This window comes from Bos mutus, chromosome 11, assembly GCF_027580195.1.
Source record: "Bos mutus isolate GX-2022 chromosome 11, NWIPB_WYAK_1.1, whole genome shotgun sequence".
Classification (NCBI taxonomy): domain Eukaryota; kingdom Metazoa; phylum Chordata; class Mammalia; order Artiodactyla; family Bovidae; genus Bos; species Bos mutus.
The window spans coordinates 40,203,322-40,225,460 of NC_091627.1; the positions used below are offsets into that span (position 1 = coordinate 40,203,322).

The window sequence follows — 22,139 nt, forward strand, 5'->3', positions numbered from 1 at the left end:
TTCCCAAGGCTATTTGGGGAAGAATTTTCCCAGAGAGTTATATCAATATACGGTGCAAGCCCTCCTCTAGTTCTTAATACCCAAGTCCCTGGAAGCATATTCCTGTCCCTCAGGGCCCACCTGTTTCTTACCTGAGAGGCCTGTTCACATCCTCTGCCTTAGACTGAGGGAGTCATTAGCAGTGACCTGGAGCTGGGGGAGAGCCAGGCCCTGTGTGAGACAAGTGGGAGGAAGGAGAGGGGAGCTGTTTCTTCAGTTGGTCCAAGTTGGAAGTCTGAATTAGTTTAGCTATAGAAATTGTGTTCTAATAGTGTGACTAGGTGATTAGCTACAATGATTAATTAGTTAATTGAGTGATTAGCTATATCAGTATTAACATATTGTTTCAGGTATTTTATTTGGGGGAAGGGAACGGTGGGGAAAGTTATGACTAACCTATATAGCATATTCAAAAGCAGAGACATTACTTTGCCAACAACGGTCCGTCTATTCAAGGCTATGGTTTTTCCTGTGGTCATGTATGGATGTGAGAGTTGGACTGTGAAGAAAGCTGAGTGCCAAAGAATTGATGCTTTTGAACTGTAGTGTTGGAGAAGACTCTTGAGAGGTCCCTTGGACTGCAAGGAGATCCAACCAGTCCATTCTAAAGGAGATCAGTCCTGGGTGTTCTTCGGAAGGACTGATGCTAAAGCTGAAACTCCAGTACTTTGGCCACCTCATGCAAAGAGTTGACTCATTGGAAAAGACTCTGATGCTGCGAGGGATTGGGGGCAGGAGGAGAAGGGGATGACAGAGGATGAGATGATTGGATGGCATCACCGACCCAATGGACATGAGTTTGGGTGAACCCCGGGAGTTGGTGATGGACAGGGAGGCCTGGTGTGCTGCGATTCATGGGGTCGCAAAGAGTCAGACACGACTGAGCGACTGAACTGACTGACTGAACCTATGGTGGGGAGGATGTAAATGATTTGGAATTGGAAACTGCTTTATTAAATTGACGAAACTTTGATCCTCCATGGTGTCCCATTGTAAGATACGTTTTCCATAAAATTGGAAAAATAGCTGAAATAGATAAATATCAGTTTTCTGATGTCAAATGTAACTGATGCTATCTCAGATCACCAGTGTATTAAAAAGGAGAAAAAATTAACATTCTGTGTTCTATTCTCATCAATATAATCTTTTACCACCATGTTACTGTAGGTGTCTGATTAAACAAAATTTAATCAAAAGGTCCTGGACAGTTCCAAAGAGTCCCAGCTTTATTTTAGGCCAGGCTACCTAGTAACCGCTAGTTCATCCAGATCCCAAGCAGAAAGCTCAGCAGGCTGGGAGTTTCTAAAGCCCCGGAGCATGATGATTTCTTTTGAATCATGAAAGAGAAGTTCAGTTATAGTTTGTGTTAAGTGAATTTTTATTTTCTTCTTTGAAAATTGCTACATATATCCTATGTGGAAATACCCAACCAGACATTGAAAGTGGTAGGAAAATTGTTTTCACAAAATATATGAAACAGGCCAACCCTAGTGGTAGGGTTGAAGATTGGCCCAGCAACTCAAAGATTACAGGGAAAGTGCCCTAGAAACTGTGGAACTCTGTAGAGAGAAAAAAAATTCATCCAGATATATCTCTAAGTGAAAAAAATCAAGTCAATGGATAATATATTGATATTATGATGCTCTCTGTATTAAACCAAATCTATATGTAGCAAAGGGTCTAAGAGAATGGGGATTACTTCTGGGGAGTGTCAAAGGGAAACTTACTTTTCACCCTTCAGGTCTTTGGTTTTGTTTGCATCTTTATAGGGAACATGTACTATTTTTGTTAAGAATAAAAGAAAAAAAAAGGGAACTTCCCTGGCAGTCCCATGGTTAAGACTCCACCTTCCAATGCAGCGGGTGTGTGTTTGATCCCTGGTCTGGGAACTGGGATGCCACATGCTGCAGGGAATGGCCAAAAATTAAAAATGAATAAGTAAACATAACATTGTAAATCAGCTGCAGTAAAAATTCAAAAAAGAAACAAGTTAAAGATTGCAAGAGACTAAATAAGAGCAATAGTTTTGCCCTGTTGAGCTGACAGTAAATGGAAGGTGCTATTCTGCAGCTAGAGTGTGATGTGTGGATGTGTGTATATATGTGAGTGTACTCACTCAGTCGTGTTCAACTGTGTGTGACTCCATAGAACCTCACTTCCATGTCCTCTAGAGTTTCCAGGGGCCAAGGCAGCTAGACATGTAGACTCCACGATGGACTTCAGTGACATGCACAGGTGGAGTTTGCATGTGGCTGTTTTACTGATGTAACTGCCATTGACCTTTGTATAGCATGGATTTGAACTGCATGGGTCACTTATACCCAGGTATTTTTCAAGAGTTAATAGTACATTACTACATGGGCCATGGTTGGTTGAATCCACGGATGCAGAGGAATCTTGGATATAGAGAGCTGACCATAAGTTACATGTGGGTTAACTCCTGTGCTGTTCAAGGATCAACTGTTATATATAGACTTAGAACAATAGTCTTTTATTTTTATTTACATTTATTTATTTGGCCAAGTGGCTGTGGAATTTTAGTTCCCTAAGTAGGGATTGAACCCAGGCTTTTAGCAGTGAAAGCTCAAGAGTCCTAATCACTGGACTTCCATGGAATTCCCAACAGTCTTTTAAATTAAAGAAATATCAAAACATGGGCTAATCCATGCTAACAGCTGTGCCTTTGGTGCACACAGGTATCCACATCTGTTTGCACTAAAACGGTCTCAGAGAGAATCAGACATAACCATTCTCAGTTTATAGGATTCTGCAGGGAAAACTATACAAGACACATAAGTTTTTTTTTTCTTCCTGTTGTCACCTGGAAGAGTAATATCTTCATTGTATCCTTTTATTTGAGGCTCTTAAAGAAGAATACCACATTAAAAGCTGAAATCTCATATTTGCAAACCAGTGGAGATATTAGCGGTATCAGCATTTTAATGTCTTATTAGCGAGATGAGAAGAAAGGCAAAACTCATTCATTTGACATACAAGCATACCTCCTTTTATTGTGCTTCTCTGTATTGAATTCTCAGAGACTGAACCTTTTACAAATTGAAGGATTTTGGTAACCCTGTGCTGACCAAGTCTATCAGCACCGTTTTTCCACCAGCACTTGCTCGCTTTGTGTCTCTGTATCATGTTTTGGTAATTCTTGTAATATGTTTGTTTTGGTCATTTCTGGTCAGTGACCTTTGGTGATGATGTTGTAATTGTTTTGGGATGCCGTCAACCACACCCTGACAAGACTGCAAACTTAATTGGTAAATGTTGTATGTGTTCTGACTGCTTCGCTTGCTGACTTTTCTCCAGCCCTCTTCCTCTCCTCAGGGCTCCCTATTGAAATTAGCCCTACAGTGGCCTCTAAGGAAGAGTCACAGGTCTCTCACTTTAAATAAAAAAACCAAGAATGTTTACATTTAGTGAGGAAGGCATGTTGAAAGCCTAGATGGGCCAAAAGTTAGGCATCTTGCATCAAATAGTAGCCAAGGTGTGAATGTTTTTGTTCTAGCCAAGGTGTGAATGTTCTAATCCAGAGCAAAGGCCCTAACTCTCTTCAGTTCTTTGAAGGCTGAGAGAGGCGAGGAAGCAGCAGAAGAAAAGTTGGAAGCGAGCAGAAGTTGGTTGGTTTGTATGGTTTAAGGAAAGAAGCCGTCTCTTTAACATAAAACTAAAGAAGTAGCAGGTGCTGATAGAAGATGCTGTAGCAGGTGCTGCAGAAGCTGCAGCAAGTTATGCAGACCTACTAAGATAATTCAGGAAGGAGGCTACACTGCGCAACAGATTTTTGGTGTAGATGAAACAGCCTTCTATTGGAAGAAGATGCCATTTAGGACTTGCATAGCGAGAGAGGAGAAGCCAATGCCTCAAGTCAAAGGACAGGCTGACTTTCTTGTTAGGGGCTAATACAGCTGGTGACTTTAATTTTAAACCAGTGCTCATTGACCATTCTGAAAATCCTAGTTCCTTTAAGAGTTATTCTAAGTATTCTGGCTGTGTTCTATACATGGGACAATACAGCTTTGATAACAGCACATCTGTTTTACAACAAACTGTTGAATATTTTAGGCCCACTGTTGAGAGCTACTACTCAGGAAAAAAAAGGCCTTTCAAAATATTGCTGCTCACTGACAATATACCTGCTCACCCAAGAGCTCTGATGAAGATATACCCATAAGATTCACATTGATTTCATGCTTGCTAGCACAGCATCCATTCTGCAGCCCATGGATCAAGGAGTAATGTCAACTTTCAAGTCTTGTTATTTAAGAAATACATTTCTTAAGGCTACAGCTACCAAAGAAAGTGATTCCTCTGATGGATCTGGCCAAAGTAAACTGAAAACTTTTTGGAAAGGATTCACCATTCTAGATGCCATTAAAAATGTTGGTGATTCATGGAAGGAGATCAAAATATCAACATGAATAGGAGTTTGGAAGAAGTTGATCCAGACCTCATGGATGACCTGAGGGGTTCAGGACTTCAGTGGAGGAAGTAACTGAAGTTGTGGTGGACACAGCAAGAAAACTAGAATTAGAAGTTGAGCCTGAAGATGTGATTGAATTGCTGCAGTCTCATTAGAAAACAATAATGGATAAGGAGTTTCTTTTCATGGATGATCAAAGGAGTTAGCAATTTTTTGGCAATAATACATTTTTTAATTAAAGTGTGTACATTGTCTTTTAGACATAATGATTTGCATACTTAATAGGCTACAGGACAGTATAAACATAACTTTTACATTCATTGAGAAACAGAAATTCATCTGACTCAGTTTATTGCAAATATTTGCTTTATTTTGGTCGTCTAGAACCAGACTTCCAAAATCTCCCAAGAGCTGCCTGTACTTTTCAGTTCAGTCCAGCTCTGTTACTCAGTCATGTCCGACTCTTTGCAACCCCATGGACTGCAGCTCACCAGGCTTCCCTGTCCATCAGCAACTTCTGGAGTTCGCTCAAACTCCTGTCCATCGAGTCAGTGATGCCATCCAACCATCTCATCCTCTGTTGTCCCCTTCTCCTCCTGACTTCAATCTTTCCCAGCATCAGGATCTTTTCCAGTGAGTCAGTTCTTCACATCAGGTAGCCAGAGTACTGGAGCTTCAGCTTCAGCATCAGTCCTTCCAATGAATATTCAAGACTAATTTCCTTTAGGATAGACTGGCTGGATCTCCTTGCAGTCCAAGGGACTCTCAAGAGTCTTCTCCAACACCGCAGTTCAATTTGGCATTCAGCTTTCTTTATAGTCTAGTTCTCACATCCATACATGACTACTGGAAAAACAATATCTTTGACTAGACGGACCTTTGTTGGCAAAGTAAAGTCTCTGCTTTTTAATATGCTGTCTAGGTTGGTCATAGCTTTTCTTCCAAGGAGCAAGCGTCTTTTAATTTCATGGCTGCATTACAGGCGGATTCTTTATCAGCTAAGCCACCAGGGAAGCCCGCCTGTACTTTTAGACTATACAAAAATTACTGAAGGAAAAGCATGATAATTTTTTATCAGAAAACATTTTAATTGCTTTTTAAAATTGTGTGCCTTATTTAATTCCCATAATAGAGCCATAAATAGGTGCTTATCTAAATAACGTATCCTCTCTCCCTCCCTTCTATTAAGATTGAAAAGGCCAAACCCATTAAATGTGGAACATTTGGCGCAACATCTTTACAGCAGAGATATCTGGCCACTGGAGATTTTGCTGGAAACCTTCATATATGGTAAGATTATTTCATCAGTGTGAAGACATAAGCAGTTTCTTTGATAGTTGTGTTACGCTTCCACTGAAAGAATTCTAAGATGTTTTTTGTTAAATTTTAACTATTTATAAGAATATTGCAATTACCTTTTAATATATACTTTTAGATTTCATGTTTCAAATCTATTTCAAAATACTAACATTTTTCTTTAGCTTTTTCAAATAATATTAATATTTGTTTCCACACATGCTGTTTAGTGCTAGCATTTAACACCTATATTTGTAATAAAGGGCTATTCCCTCATATAATGAAGGATACATTATATAACAATGCTCATGTATAACACTGAAAAATCAGATGTTGTTTACATTTTAAGAAGATATTTGGCATTACACAATAATATATTTTTGTATGTTTTAATTTGTTTAACATAGAACTCCCAGTTCATTAAACTTTTTTCTTTTTATGCTTTAACTTACATCTGAGCACAACTTTTTAGGAACACATCTCTTGAGTAAATCAAGACAAACCTGTTTTGAATAAGCAAAATCTCAGTAGTACCAAATGCTTTTAATTTTCATGTTTTACCTAGAGTTATTTCCTCATATTTAGAATTGAATGAATCAAAATTCCTCTGTAAAAACTTTTTAAGACTATCTCTTAATCATGTAAAGTATACAATAATGTTCTAGAGGACCTGTCTTCCCTACCTTGTGATCTTTTTTGATTCTAATTTAGAATCTGCTATTTTGTAACTGAGTTACTTTGGCATATTTATTTGTCTTAGAATCATAATATAGTATAGAATGAAGCTGTTTTAATTCCATTTGCTTTAATTTCTTAATAATTAGCAGGCTTCCCAGGTGGAGCAGTGGTAAAGAATCTGCTTGCCAGTGCAGGAGATGCAAGAGATGCAGGTTCGATCCCTGGGTCGAGAAGATCCCCTAGAGTAGGAAATGGCAACCCCCTCCAGTTTTCTTGCCTAGAAAATTCCACGGACAGAGGAGCCTGGCCGGCTACAGTCCACAGGGTTGCAAAGAGTCGAACACGACTGAGCGATTGAGCACACATGCAATTAAGTTGGTGTTTACTAGAATGCAGAATGCATTAATTTTTACCTGCTGTGTCATGTACTTACAAAGAACTTAGAGAGAGACCAGTGTGAGTGTTATTTTTTTAAATAGATACATTTCAGCACAAAAGTGTGCAACAAATATAACAGTTGACTATCTTCCTAACGGAGCTTCCTAGTATAGGTATTACTGCTTTATTTTCATTGGTAAGTCATAATTTCATGTTAAAAGCACTGATGTTTCAAAGTCTATGTAAAGAGTAAACCAGTTCTTTTAAACAGAAGCTCAGTCCTCTTTAGTCTCTTGACGCTTTCACAATTAACGCCACAGATAAACATCACCTCTGAACCAGGTGAATGTCTCAAATTTTATTTGCAAGATTTTACTGATAAATCTAGGCCTAGTAGTAAGTTGAGCTTACATGTCATGAAGAACTAAGTTCATTAAAGAGAAAAAGTATAAGTATTGTTGAAAACTGACTTGCTGAAAAGAAATGTGGGTAGAGGCTCCAATACAAAAGCAGAAGGAGGGGTGTGGAATGGAGAGAGACAAGAGAAAGGTGTATTAGCATAACCTATTTGAGCCACTCAGCAGCCATAGATTCAGACACATAAAAGTAGGTGCTTTCCAGTACTCCCTTCACTTAACTAACCTAGAATTAGAGACTTCAGCTAGTTTGCCTGTAATATTTATTGTGATCAGCATGACGACAAACTGAACAATGTAACTAGATGAAAATCAGTGTGGAACTCAGAAAGTAATAAGGAAGAAATGTATACAAAGCAAATGCTACTCATGTTTTATCTCTCAAAAGATCTCAAGATCAAACTACCAAGGCCCACTTTGGAAACATTCTAAATCACTTTGAATTTACTCTGTATTTAAAGCAGTATTATCAGCCTTGGTGTACTAGAGAGTCAACAGTTTTGGGGCCCCACCCCAGAGATACTTGTGCATTATGTCTGGGGAAGAGCCTGTGAATCTGTATTTTTTTAAGAAACATTCCTGGTGGATTCATGTGCACAGGTCCTGGATCAGTCGTCTTTGAGGATCATTGAGTAAAATGGGCTCAGGAGTTAGAATTCCAAGTTGAATGATGACAGCTCTCACAGAGGCCTTGAAAGAAGCCTTGAAAGAAGTGTGGAGGAAAATTTGGAAGTAAATGTATAAATTACCTTAATTGAAAATTACCTTAATTGAAAAACCCTTATTTGTTAATCAAAAATCTCAATATGGCCTGCATTCTTAGATTTGAGTAGTGAACTAAACATTTGGGGTGTGTGTAAGTAAGAAGCTGTGTTCTGTTCCAAATTCCAGGAATTTGGAAGCTCCAGAGGTCCCAGTGTATTCTGTAAAGGGCCATAAAGAAATTATAAATACTATAGATGGTGTTGGTGGACTTGGAATCGGGGAAGGGGCACCTGAAATTGTGACTGGTAGCCGAGATGGTAAGTCAGAATATTCTGTGTACATTATTATTATTTTTTTTTTAGTTAAGTCTCTGTGCAACAATATATGTGGAAGTCTTCCTCAATCTTTGACCCTCTAAATCTAACTCTGTTTTTTTTGATGGGCAAGTTTGATTGTATATCCCTCAATTGTTTCAGGCTTTGGGGAGATTTTGAGATAGAGGCATAGCACTTACTATTTTAGTCTTGAGCTAGTTCAGCTATTAACAACCATAGTTTCCTCTGAACCTTGAGGATTTAAAAGTCTCTAGAAATTTTTGAGGTAGCTGACGATATACTGTGGGTGGCAGCTTTTCATTTTCTTTTTTTAAAAAGCAGAATTAGTACTTGTGAAAATTGTCATATTGACAGCTGGTTGAACACTGCAGTCTGTGGTCTTTCCGCTGAGCTTTGCAGGAAGCTTCCGGAGCTCCAACTCTGCTTTTCCCCCGCAGTGACTAACAAGCAACAGGCCTTTTGGGGTCCTGAGCTGTTGTGAATATAACAGAGTCAGAATTTTTGTTGCTGCAGAAGGGGGACCTAAGTGATTGGTATCTTTATTGGTTTGGCTAGGTTTTTTTAATGCTCAAGACCATGAAGAAATTGTTTTCACAGAAAAGTGGAATTTAATTTTCTAACAGTTTCTTAAGAGCAGCTGTGTTTTCGAAGTCAAATATTTTTTCCAATCATAGAAGCAGTATGGAATATAGAAGGAAAAGTTACAGTCTACCACACTAGCATAAATATCAGGTTGGTTTTCCTTTTCAGTCTAAGATACAATTTATTAATTAACACTGTTTTATCAGGGTTAATATGGTTTAGTTTTGTTCTTTTTTAGTCTGTTTGTTCTTTTGGCTTCACCAGGGCATGCGGACTAGAAATTGAACCTGTGCCTTTAGTAGTGGAAGTAAGGGAGTGCTAACTACCGGACCGCCAGGGAATTCCCAGTTTTTTTTTTTTTTTTTTTTTTTATTTAATGTTTTGTCATATGATATTGCTGTTTTGGTGTGGTCTTCATAAGTATCTTTTTGATGCTTTATAATATTCCATCCTATGAATGTATCACAGTTCCTTAGCGATGCCCCTGTTAATGAGCATTCGATTTGCATTAAGGTTTTATTTGTTGTTTTGGGAGACTGACAATGAAATGAGTATCATCATGAATGTAACTCTTGGAATAATCATATTTTATCATTTAAGAAACTTGTCAAACTTCCCAAAGTACCTATTTACCATTATCAGCTATGGTAGATGAGGTAGATTGCCAGTCAACCCACCAGCATTGATTCCTTTCTCCCCCTAATTTTAGAGATAAAAATGCTATCCTGTCCTGACTTGCATTAACGTCTCTCTGTATTTGTTTTTTTAGTTAATTTTGCTTTGCAGATTATCTATTTATATTCTTTGTTCATTTAACTATTACAAGCTTAATGTTACCAATTTTTATGAGTTCTGTCATGTATAACATGCATGCTCAGGCATGTCCGACTCTTTGTGATCCGCATGGATTGTGGCCCACCCAGACTCCTCAGTCCATGAGATTTTTCAGGCAAGCATGCTGGAGTGGGTTACCATTTCCTATTCCAGGGGATCTTCCCAACCCAGGTGTCTCCTGCACTGGCAGGCAGATTCTTTACCACTGAGCCACTAGGGAAGTGCATAGAGAAATTATAATAACTTACACATTTATAGGAAATTTATTTTTCCTTGAAGTAACCTTTATAATGACCAACTTTATCCTTGGCCATGAGTCTACTGAAATATCTCCCCTTTTTCTGCATTTATTATCCTTTTCAAGGATTTTTTTAACCCTTTTTCTGTTCTCACTTGGGTACTTGCCTTTTAACCGTTTTATTACATGTCTTTGTGTTTCTCAAAATCAGTGACACTAGTTAGTTTTCCCATAACTTGCATTAAAATGAGGGAGTTAAAATTAAATTGAGAAGAATTATTGGTTACTTTTATTAACTTCTTCCTTCTTTACTGTCATGGGGAAATTAAACTGAATTGTATATGAAATGGTATTCTAAAGCTTCATATAAGAAATCATAGGTGTAAAAATTAGTTTATTTATATGTATAAGAAAAATGCCAATGATATATGGGTACTAAGGAGAAAACATTAAAATGACACTTGCTTTATTCTAAATAAATAGTACATTTGTTTTAGGCTTAAATCGAGAAAGTAAGGCATGGTTTAAATTACATAACATTGTGTTTACCTTATCAGTCATACCTTGTTGATGACTTAAGAACAGTTGTTAGCTTTGTTGTGTATCTACTAGTTGGAAATCAAGTCAGACGGTATAACATGTGGGTTATATCTCTTATATTAAGTACAACTTGCCCAATAACAAGTCAGAAAAACGTGACTATTCTTCAGATATTGTAACATCTATAATATCTCCATGTACATAGGAAGCCATGTGAAGAGAATGCAGAAAGAAATGCCATCATTCACTATTGAATTTTGCCAACTCCTTTTTTTTTTCTGTCAGGAACCGTAAAGGTGTGGGACCCAAGGCAGAAAGATGATCCTGTTGCTAATATGGAACCCATGCAGGGGGAAAACAAGAGAGACTGTTGGACTGTGGCATTTGGTAAATTACCGAAGGACTCTTACACCTGAAATACCAGATTATAAAAAGTACAGTGCTTTAGGAAAGTCCTGATAGTCGGTTTAGAATCTCTTGTGTACATTATTCTGGCAGTTTATCGAGGCAAATAGACATGGTGATTGGGCCTGGGTTTGAATTCTCACTGTGCTACTTACTGGCTTTGTGACCTGGGGCAAGTTATCAGGCTTCTCTGATTTTCACTTGCTTCATTTATAAAAAGGAAGTCATAATAGAATTTACTTAATAGTATTGTTATGAGGATTCAGAGTTAATACGGGTAAAATGCTTAGAACTGTGCTTAGATATCAAGTGTTCAAAAATATGGACTATTATTATTTATTTCTGTTTAAGTTGGTAATATTGACCTAGTTGAGAGCCAAATGCCGTTAGTGAAATTAAGTAGAGCCTTAGATGGTAACCTAACCAATCTTACATTATGCTCTACACAGTGTGTTTATTTTCTAAAAATAGTTACACTGTTACAAAATTATATCTTACAAATTTTATAACCATGTTCCTCTATCAATATACTTTTAAAACTAAATTACCACTGAAATTGGGAGATTTCTATGTGTATATATTATGATTAGTATTTGTGTGTGTATAAGTAATGATATAAACCAAAAACATGCACACTTGGGAAGAAATTTCAGAATTAATGTTTAGAATCATCATGTAAAATTTATGTAATAATTAAAAAATAATTAACTTTGGGTCCATTAAAGGCTTTTTAATCATTGTTCTAAGGGATGTAAGTACAGTTTTAAATATAGGACATTAAATTTAAAGAAAGGACATTTATCCGAAGCAGACTCTTATTTTAACTTAAAGAACCTGGTAACTTTAATAAAAAGCGCTGCAAGTATGAAAAGTGATACATTAATTGTATCACTCGTACAAGGTCAGAGGGATAAAAGGTCACAGAGGCATGGATCAATACAGAAGGAATCCCAAGGGAGGCAAAAGAACATATTGCCCTCAGTCCAAGGACATGTAGGATTTGAAACACTGAAACTGGGAGATTTCAAGCACTGGAAGAAGAGTATGTAGAAGGAATGGAGGTAGGAATAGCCTTAAAGATGGCACGTGGCCACAGCCAGAGGTGTGTAGATGGTCTGGAGGTAGCGGTAAACCTTTGAAGGCTTCTGCAAGGATGAGATAGGGTCAGAGCTTTAGCTTTACACTGTGGTCGTGTAGGCAGGAGGAGTGGCAGAGGAAATGTGAGTTCTGAAGCTCTTTGCAGTATTCCAGGAAATATGTAGGTTTAAGAAGCAGTGAGAATGGAACAGAGGAGTAAATTCAGAAATAATGTGGCAAAATAAATACAGTTTGGCAGTTTTTTGGGAGATGAGGAACAAGGGAAAGGATTATGTCCAAAGTGACTGAATTTTGAGGTTGACTATGAAGTGAATGATGTATATTGAAGAAGTTCCACAGAGTATATGATAGTTTTTAAAGGAAGACGATGCCATCAGTTTTAGACATCAGGAGTTTCAGCTGCTGTCATGTCATCTCGGTGAACCCTCCAGTGGAAATGCAGGGCTAGAGTTCATAAAAAAAGGGAATAATCCAAAAATTCCTGGATCTGAGCAAGGTGAATTCAACTGCAGGTTGTAGATTGACTTCAACTGTGAGCATCTGATAACACCAGAACAACATTTTGCAAAATAAATAAGTTTAGTTTCCATTTGCATTCCAAGAAAGCATTGGAAGTATAACTGTATTTATTCTACCAAACTCTGCTATGCTTAAATCGTTAGTCTTTGCAAACAGAGTATAGAAAGAATATTTGTTTTCAATTTAAAATCCAGTAAACACTTTCATATATCTCTTGAGCACAGAATCTCAATAAAGAGCTTTTTTGGTAAACAATATCAGATACTAAATTAATAATCTTGGTGTCCTGTAGGATTAGTAAAATGAGATTCTATCCAATGTGACTTCTTCACCTGATTTGGTACAAGTTACCTGTGTAGTTTTGTAAGATTATTGTTTTGTTTGTGTTTTATTGGAGTATAGTTGATTTACAATGTTATGTTTCAGATGTCCATAAGTTTTTTAAGCAGCCTTCAAATCAGCATTTAAAAAGATCTGAAATATCATGTCCTGATTTCCAGGCAATGCTTATAATCAAGAGGAACGTGTTGTGTGTGCTGGCTATGACAACGGAGACATCAAGCTGTTTGATCTCAGAAATATGTCCTTACGGTGGGAGACAAATATAAAAAATGGGGTAATGTGCATTTACATTCTTTGCAGTTTCTCTGAATATCTTTTCCATGTACCTCTGAACTACAAAAGGAAAGCACCCCTAATAACTCGTCTCAGTAAAACCCCTTTATGGATGGATGGTTCTTAACCTTTAGGGTCTGTGAAGTCCTTTGAGGATCTGATTAAAAATCAGGGACGCTCTCTTCAGAAGGAGAACACACACCCAGGTGTGGTGTGACAGTGCCTAGTGGGTCACCGCCCCTGTAGCCCATCTCTAGACGCCTGTGGGCTATGCAGTGTGATGTTAAAGTGAGCTGGTACCAGGCCCTTTTCTGGTAATATCAGGAAGCCCGAGACTGTAATTGACTCCCAGGTACTTGTAGGTTTTTGGTTCCCGGGTTGTACATCTTCAGTGAAGAATGTGGTTCTTTCCTGTTTCCTCTAGTCAGCCTTGACTTAACTTTATAAAATCATTATGTAATAATGGTAAAATGTTAAATTATGGCTTTCCAAATGTACCTCAGTGCCTTTGATGATTTTGGGACCTTACTAACCGAGAAGAAAATTTTCTAGTTACAAGTATTTGGTATACAGATTCAAAAGATAAAATGATTTTTTTTAAGTGCTTTCACATGAGCCAGTAATGTTAAAGTTGTTTTACTTGGTTTGAAAGAAACTCTTGGATATAATCATTGGAGCATCACTCATAAATATTCTCTATTTTCAGGTGTGTAGCTTGGAGTTTGACAGAAAAGACATAAGTATGAATAAGTTAGTAGCTACATCTCTGGAAGGAAAGTTTCATGTTTTTGACATGAGAACACAGCATCCAACCAAAGGTTTTGCTTCTGTTTCAGAAAAGGTAAAGATGAGGGAAATAAATACCTTTCTATGAAGAGGAGTGTTCATATTAATAGCTTGCTTTAGACTAATAAATAGAATGAGTCACCAAGTTCCTTCCAGGTTTTTTGCATGAAGGGAGCTATTTTTAATATATTCTTGTAGGATCTTGATAAGTTATTCTGTGCAAAGAATACTTTCCTAAAGTTTGTCAGTTTCATATTTCTTGATTATATTAATAATAAAGGCCTTCGTTGGTAATGACTCTTATTTTGTAGTTTAAGAGCAATCACAAGAAAACTAGCTGGTTTAAGAAATTAGTCAACAATAAATGGGAAGGAAATCCAAGAAAGAGAGTATGTATGTATATGTGTGGCTGATTCACTTTGTACAGCAGAAACTAACACAACATTGTAAAGCAACTATCAGATTTTTTTTTTTTTAATTAAGAAGAAAAAGGATTTGGTTAACAAAACATAGTCTTGTGTTTCCTAATAAATATACTTGTGTTATTACCCAATTATATACTTTTGGGTATATGCGAGTATCCCAACCCAGGGATCAAACCCAGTCTCTTGCATTACAGGCAGATTGTTTACCATCTGAGCCACCATGGAAGCCCTATATATACCTTAACATAATACTAATTATATACTTTTCAAAAATGTACCCATATATATGCATGTGTGCTCAGTCATGTCCAACTCTTTGCGACCCTACAGACTGTAGCCCACCAGGCTCCTCCAGGGGATCTTCCCAACCCAGAGGTCAAACCCGCGTCTCCTGCATTACGGGTGGATTCTTTACCGCTGAGCCACCAGAGAAGCCTCATATGTATACTTTGCCTTGTTCCAAATAGTATTTGAGGGAACTTAGAGGGAAACATTTGGTATTACAACATTAGAAAAATTGTTGAAGAAAGCAGCACAAGTGGAAAGCACTGGTTTAAAAAAATGAAATTGCCATCTGGAGTAAGGGGTTGGCATAAAGTTCCTGCTGAAACATCCTGTCATTTGCCAGAGATGAGTTGGAAATGTGACTCTGAGCTTCCTCGAGTATAAAAGAAAAGAAAAATCAGTCTCAGATTTGTAGTTTCCATAATATTAAATTATGTAAGTTGCTCAGGAAATAAAAATTCACTGCCTTTCTCCTTTTCCCTCTATCATGGAGTCAGTAGTACTTCTTAGACCTTCATATTTTGTTTTAATATTATTGAACTAATTATTATTGCATACAAATTACTGTTACTGCTCAATGAACTGTAATCTTAAGGTAACTAGCTAGCCACTGTAATTTTGTTTTGCCTTTGTCATTCTAGGATATATTAAGTATCTATTGCAACATAAGTGAAGTAAAAGTCGCTCAGTCCTGTCCGACTCTTTGCGACCCTGTGGACTATACAGTCCATGGAATTCTCTAGGCCAGAATACTGGAGTGGTAGCCTTTCCCTTCTCCAGGGGATCTTCCCCACACAGGGATCGAACCCAGGTCTCCCTCATTGCAGGTGGTTTCTTTACCAGCTGAGCCACAAGGGAAGTCCATATGCAACATAAGGCACTTACTAAATTGTCCCCAGTACAGTCCTTAACACATTTCTCCTTAACTGGAAAGTACAATGTGTCTCCAAAAAAAATTTTTTTTGTTACATTTAGTTAATCCAGTAATTGCTAAATCTGTCAAATAAAAGACTGGTGTATTTTAGTCATTTCCCCTCTTACTTTTTGCTTTTTATCAGCTTCCAGGAGAAAAATAGAAGTTTAAGCTACAAAACAAATTAAGGTTTAACAGCTTGAACCTAGTCAACTTGAGGACTCTCACATACTTAAAGTGTGTATTTTGAGATATGTGTTTTTCTCTGCTGATGGTAATTCTCTTAAAAGGCTATTAAAATCATATGTCAAGACTGATCAACTGAAATGCACATGTCTTATGTGTGGCTTAAATCAAGTTAGCTGGTCTCACTACTGCTATGAAGCACAAGTCTTTTCTCCCTCCCCCATCCTCCTGTCTCCCCCTCCACCCTCCCTCTCTGAAGTTCCCCACAGTGAATATAGCACCATAAGGATTGATTTACAAGCTGTTAACATTCATCCAGTTGCTATTTCTATCTTTAATATCAGTGATAAAGGACCGGGCTTGTTATAACCATAAACACCGTCTGTAAGTCCTCCTGACCCTTGTTTTGAAGACTAGACAAGTCCAGTGGTGTAAATTACAGATAAGACTTGGAGCTTTACATTAAACTCTTGGTACTTTCCACTCAGTTTTGTTGTGAACATAAAACTGCTCTAAAAAAGTAAAGTTGTTAAAAAGAAGTTCAGTCCATCCTTTTTTCCCCTTAGAAAATATTTTTCTTTTTTGTATTTTGAGGTTTTTTCCTCCATAGAGTGAGCTAAAGATATTTAAATGTATAAGATCTATTTGCATAATTTATATGATACTGTGAAGCTAAATGTTAAGACTTTTAATCTGATATATATTTAAGTCCAGTAGAACTCTGCTTTATAAAACAAGAAAAATGATTCTTTTCCTAATTTCTGATGGGTCCTTATAAATCTCTGTAGCCATTATAAAGAGAAGTGCCAGGGGACTTGGTACTTTCACTGCCCAGGGCCCAAGTTCAATCCCTGGTTGGGGAACTAAGATCCCACAAGCCATGTAGTATAGCCAAAAAATTTTTTTAATTTACAAATAAGAAAGTTTAAAAAGAGAGACATGCCAGAAAGTAATTACTTTTATAACAGTAATTGAAATGATCGAAGTTACTGAAATTGTCATTGATAGAGGTAAAAATTGTGTTTTTACAGGTTTCTCTTCTAGGACAGTCTTTTTTTCTAATTTATTTTATTGAAGTAGAGTTGACTTACAATGTTGTATAAACTTCTGCTCTACAGCACAGTGCCTCAGTTATATGCATATATCCATTCCTTTTCATGTTCTTTTCCAATATGGTTTGTCACAGGATATTGAATTTAGTTGCCTGTGCTAGAGTAGGACATACATTGTTGTTTATCCATTCTGTATATAAGAGTTTGCATCTGCTAATCCCAAACTACCAGTCCTTTCCACCCCCACCCCTCCTCTCCCTTGGCAACCGGAAGTCTGTTCTCTATGTAGGGTAGTCTTTCTTTATCCTAAAAACTTATACACCGCTTGTGTGCCTCTTGTTCTGTTCAGGCTCATAAATCTACTGTGTGGCAGGTCCGACACCTGCCACAGAACCGAGAGGTCTTCCTCACAGCAGGAGGCGCCGGCAGCCTGCACCTCTGGAAGTAGTAAGTCTCTCCCAGTGCACGGTGCTCCGTTTTAGGTTACTTGTGGGCGTAAAGTAGGATTCGATTAAACTCTCTGTTTTTCCTCCTTTGACTTAGTTAATTTTGATATGATTTTAAATGTCATGGTATTACATAAGAACTAATTTCTAAGCATTTTTTTTACTAATATACTTATTTATATTTTATAAATATCAATATAAACCTTTAACACAACAAATATTTTTTTAGTGGTATGTTCCATACATTAGAGTAGCTCATGAACACTTCATTTCATAAATTTGAAATCGTGGTTTTTGCTAGTTTGTTTGTTTTTTTTAGTAGGAAGACTTTGACGGAAGGTTTTTGTGAAATATTCTTCGGTCATCAGAACAGTACCTCTGGAAGAAAGGAAAGGGGCTGAAATTCTTAGTTTTAGAGCCTGATAATTGACTTGCCCAAGTTCAGGTGACGTCACTATGATAGGACAGAAACAGAGCTTGAAGACGCTGACCAACCTCCAGGAAGAACCTTGTCGTTGTGTTTGCACGTCTGCTCTTACTATATATTTGCCTTTCCAAGTGGGCTTTCCCCTTTCCTGTAGATTCTTCTTTTCCACGTGGAGAAGACCCTTTAACATTTCTTTTAGGGTAGGTTTAGTATTGTTGAGTTCTTTTAGTTTCTGCTTGTCTAAGAAGTTGTTTTATGTCTCCTATTCTAAATGATAATCTTTCCAGGCAAAACATCCTGGGTTGCAGATTTTCCCCTTCAGCACTCTGAGTATTGTGCTACTCCCTTCCGGCCTGCTAAGTTTCTGCAGAAAAATGAGCTGATAGCCTTCTTGAGATTCCTTTGTATGTGACTTTCTGTTTTTCTCATACTCCCTTTAAAATATTTGTATACTTAATGTCATCCCAGAGATCTCTTAAACTGTTTTCATTTTTTTTAATTTATTTTTCTTTTTGTTTCTCTGGTTGGGTGATTTTCATCATCCTGTTTTCCAGGTCATTTATATATTCTTCTGTATCACTGTCTGTTATTTGTTCCTTTTAGTATTTTTTTTTCACCTATTGAGTTCTTAATGGTCTTTATGTATTTTCTAGTTCTTTGTTAAAATTTTCACTGTGTACATCTGGATTTTCCCCTAATTCAGTTAACATTTTTCTTACCAGTGCTTTAAATTCTTTATCTGGTAAATTGTTTATTTCTGTTTCATTATTCTTTTTCGGAGATTTTCTCTGGCTCTTTCAATTGAGTGCAGTTCTGTTTTGCTGAACTTTTTCTGCCTCTGTACCTATGTAAGTCTTAAAGGGGGTTCTTAGGTGGGAGACTGCGTGTGCCCACTACCTTTGGTGAGAGAGCGGGATCTGATGTGGACACAAGTTGCATCTCTCCTCCGGGTAGCTGGCAGCCATCACTCTGGTAGGGGGTGTGGCTGGAGATGGAGGGGCTCGAGCTGGAGCCAGGGATGTGGTGGGACCTCCCCTCTGTTCAGTGGCCATTATTGCCCTATTAGGGTAGGGGTCTGATCCCAGGTTGCTGAACAGAAGCCAGGGAGGTGGGCCCAGGCTACAGCCTTCTTGTGAGTCCCAGTGGCCCTGCAAGCAGCCAAGGGGACTTGTCTCCCCAACATAGGACCTGGAGGCACCCACTCTAGCTCTCATCACCTACTTCCCAGGGTGGGAGTCTGCCTGTGTATCTTCCCTTTTCCTCTGAGTCCCTTCCCAGGGGCCCAGGTCCTGACCTGATCACTTTTCTTTTCTTCCCTTCCCAATTCCGTGTGTTTCTCCTCATAGCCGTGGTTGTACAGAAATCCTTGTGCCAGTTTCCAGTTAGTTTTCAGTGAGAATTTTCCTGTTCTTGATGTGTTTGTGGGGAGAGGTGAGTTCTACATCCTATTCTCAGCCATCTTGATCAGTTTCCACTCTAAAACTTGAATAGGTGTTATGGGGGATTTAGGGGGAAAAAAAAGATCTTTATTATCTTTTAAATACTAAACAACTGCAGCCTTTGCCAAGAGACATGGAAAATGTTCTGTAATCTGTCTATTCATCTGAATGTTGTATTCTTTTTAAAAATCAAAAGGAGGTGTAGGGTCTGAGAGAAAGAAAGGATAGGCAGTTATCTGCTTATCATTTCTTTGTTTCTGTTCTGCTTCTGAGTTGCTTCTTTTGAAATAAAGGTAATCATAGTTGATACCTAACAGGCTTTAAAAGACCTTTGGAGGAATACCCCTGTGTTTCACTAGGAACACATCTCCATGGGGGACAGGTGTTTCACTTTTCACTTTCTCAAATCTAGACCAAATCGTATTTATGAGTGTTAACCTTCAGTTCTTTTTATGTTATAATTTTATATTCTTAGCTGATAGAAGATCAAACATTCTAGAATTCACTGTTTCCTTTTTTGAGGCAATGATGTCTAGGTCTAAAATCTCCTCCCAATAGTACTTTCCCTTAGAAATGGTACATATAAGGTCCTTCAGCTTTGAGGAGCTCTGGGCTTAGAAACCAGCATCAGTTTCCCTTTCTGGAAGTGTTAAGATGAGATTCTGCAAATGTTACTTGTAAGGCAAAGGTTACTTGTAGCATCTAACAATCCACATCTAGAGGAGAATTATAGTAAAAAATGATGAAGAGCACCAGGTCAATTTATTAAAGATGCTAGATCAATCTAGAACTTTCATAGTAAAATAAAAAATACTCACGCTGAACAGAAATGATGTTTCAACGTTTTTAGTAGAAATAATGGCTTTTTATGAGATTTGTGGGGTTTGAGCTTGAGGTTGAAATACTGTCTCCTTATTGCAATACAACTCAACGTTAGAAAGATGCCTTGTGTTAGTCAGACCATCGTGTCTGACTATTTGCAACCCCATGGACAATAGACCGCCAGGCTCCCCCTGTCCATGGAATTCTCCAGACAAGAATGTATTCACTTCCTTCTCCAAGAAAGATGCCTTAATATTTATCAGTTCTAGTAGTCAAGTGAGAAATAAAAATAGCTGTTGGAGCACATGTGTAAGAATAAAATGACAAATACTAAGGTTTATCTCCTCTTACTTTTAGCGAATACCCGATTCAGCGATCAAAGAAAGATTCCGAGGGTGTAGAGATGGGAGTTGCGGGCTCCGTCAGCCTTCTGCAGAATGTTACGTTGTCTACTCAGCCCGTTTCAAGTTTGGACTGGAGTCCGGATAAGAGGGGTCTGTGCATCTGTAGTTCATTTGACCAGATGGTGAGAGTACTGATCGTTACGAAACTCCACAAAATTTGATCTTTGGACTTGAAACCCTCCAAAGCAAATACTCAGAGAATGTAGAATACGTTCTGGGATCCTCTGACCCTCACTGAACAAAGTGCGATTTGACTGATGAGAAAAGGCCTCAGACGCAAACCTCTGGGCCAGCCTCTATCTGGCTATGAAAGGTCACACGGCCTGACCAGCGTCCTGACTGGGTGGTGGTTTGCTCTTGCACATGGGGCACCAAGGTCTCCAGAGCCAATCCTGTTCCTCTCCCTCCATTTCTAATAAAAGTTGAAACTTTTCTATAATTAATTATTTTAAATTTGTTCTATGTCCTCAGAGTTTCATATTCTGTAATTACACTTGTATTACATTTTAGTCTTTACAGGTTTGCAGTAGTGATTTAATTTGTTTTAAAATAGTTTACCTTGGTAAGACTATTGTGAATTAACCTTCATAAATAAATATACTTTGAGATATTTCAGTGTCAATAAATCTCCAAAAAGAACATTACTCTATAAAATACCAAAGTGACATGGTCATCAGTTTTCAGCGATTTAACTCAGAATGAAATGCTGTGATTGAGACTTTTGAAAAGACTTTTCTTTTTTTAAATTTTTTTAATCTTATAAAACAAGTTGAATACTGGAGACTTTTCAGCTGCTGACTGTGATGATGTTGAGATGTGTAAGACTGTGGGGCTTTTGTAGTCTTGTTTTTTGTCAAACTTTTTAATGTATTTTGTGAATAAATTTTGTTTCTGAAGTCTGTAGAAGTTTTGATTCTTTTAACAGGAATAATAAAACCAACATCATCCTTTCTTTTGTTTTATAAATGCTTATTAATAAGTATCTCTTAAGTCACTTTGTTTCTCCAATGCCCATGTCTGCAACTAAGCTCAGAGACATTAAATTCATCACCCTTTCAGTAACCACTCCCCCTCCTTCAAGAGACAGAACCACCTAAAACACTCATAAAATTCTTGTGATTTCAGGGGTTCTTAGAAAGTCACTTGTTTGAATAATATTAACTTCAGAAAATTAAACTTAAAAAAATTCCCTAAATGTTTATAGAACCAAGCTACGGACATAATTATTAAAGTAAAAATTAAATTGAACTTTAAAAAAGCCTATCTTTGATGTGTTTTGTTTTTGTTTTTAATTTTCAAAGAAAAATGAAAAATTTTGAAATTTCTTAGAACACTTATGTTTGGTGGTATAATTAGATTTAAGTTAAGAATGATAAAACATTTTTAAAAATGTTCTTTATTCACTTTTGACGATGCTGGGTCTTTATTGCTCACGGGCTTTTCTCTAGTGGCAAGCGAGGGCTACTCTGTAGTTGCAGTGTGCGGGCTTCTCATTGCGGTGGCTTCTCTTGTTGCAGAGTATGGGTCTAGGGCACGTGGGCTTCAGTAGTTCTGGTTCCTGGGCTCTAGAGCACAGGCTAAATAGTTGTGGCTCATGGGCTTGGTTGCTCCACGCCGTGTGGGATTTTCCTGGACCAGCGATCAAACCCATGTCTCCTGCATTGGCAGATGGAGTCCTTACTACTGAGCCACCAAGGATGCCCTAAAATGTCCTTGATTGTAAGATTATCTTATACCACTGAGAAAGAAAAATGTTGCCAATGAAACTGATACAATGCATTCTTATCACTTAGCATTTCATATTCATTGAATGCTTTTTCAAACTTATTTAGATATAGTTTTTTTCA

General features: G+C 37.6%; 1 protein-coding gene across 1 annotated transcript in view; it reads left to right on the forward strand.

The window, feature by feature from the left end:
- The window catches only part of DNAAF10 (dynein axonemal assembly factor 10), a 29,183-nt gene extending 7,940 nt beyond the window's left edge, over window positions 1-21,243 (forward strand). Inside the window, exons 2-8 of the mRNA XM_070379355.1 lie at window positions 5,658-5,758; window positions 8,128-8,258; window positions 10,756-10,857; window positions 12,993-13,108; window positions 13,814-13,948; window positions 17,104-17,201; window positions 20,246-21,243. Coding sequence (XP_070235456.1) covers window positions 5,658-5,758; window positions 8,128-8,258; window positions 10,756-10,857; window positions 12,993-13,108; window positions 13,814-13,948; window positions 17,104-17,201; window positions 20,246-20,453 — 891 coding nt within the window. The 3' untranslated portion in view covers window positions 20,454-21,243. The remainder of the gene's footprint in view (window positions 1-5,657; window positions 5,759-8,127; window positions 8,259-10,755; window positions 10,858-12,992; window positions 13,109-13,813; window positions 13,949-17,103; window positions 17,202-20,245) is intronic.
- The last annotated feature ends 896 nt before the right edge of the window (window positions 21,244-22,139 follow it).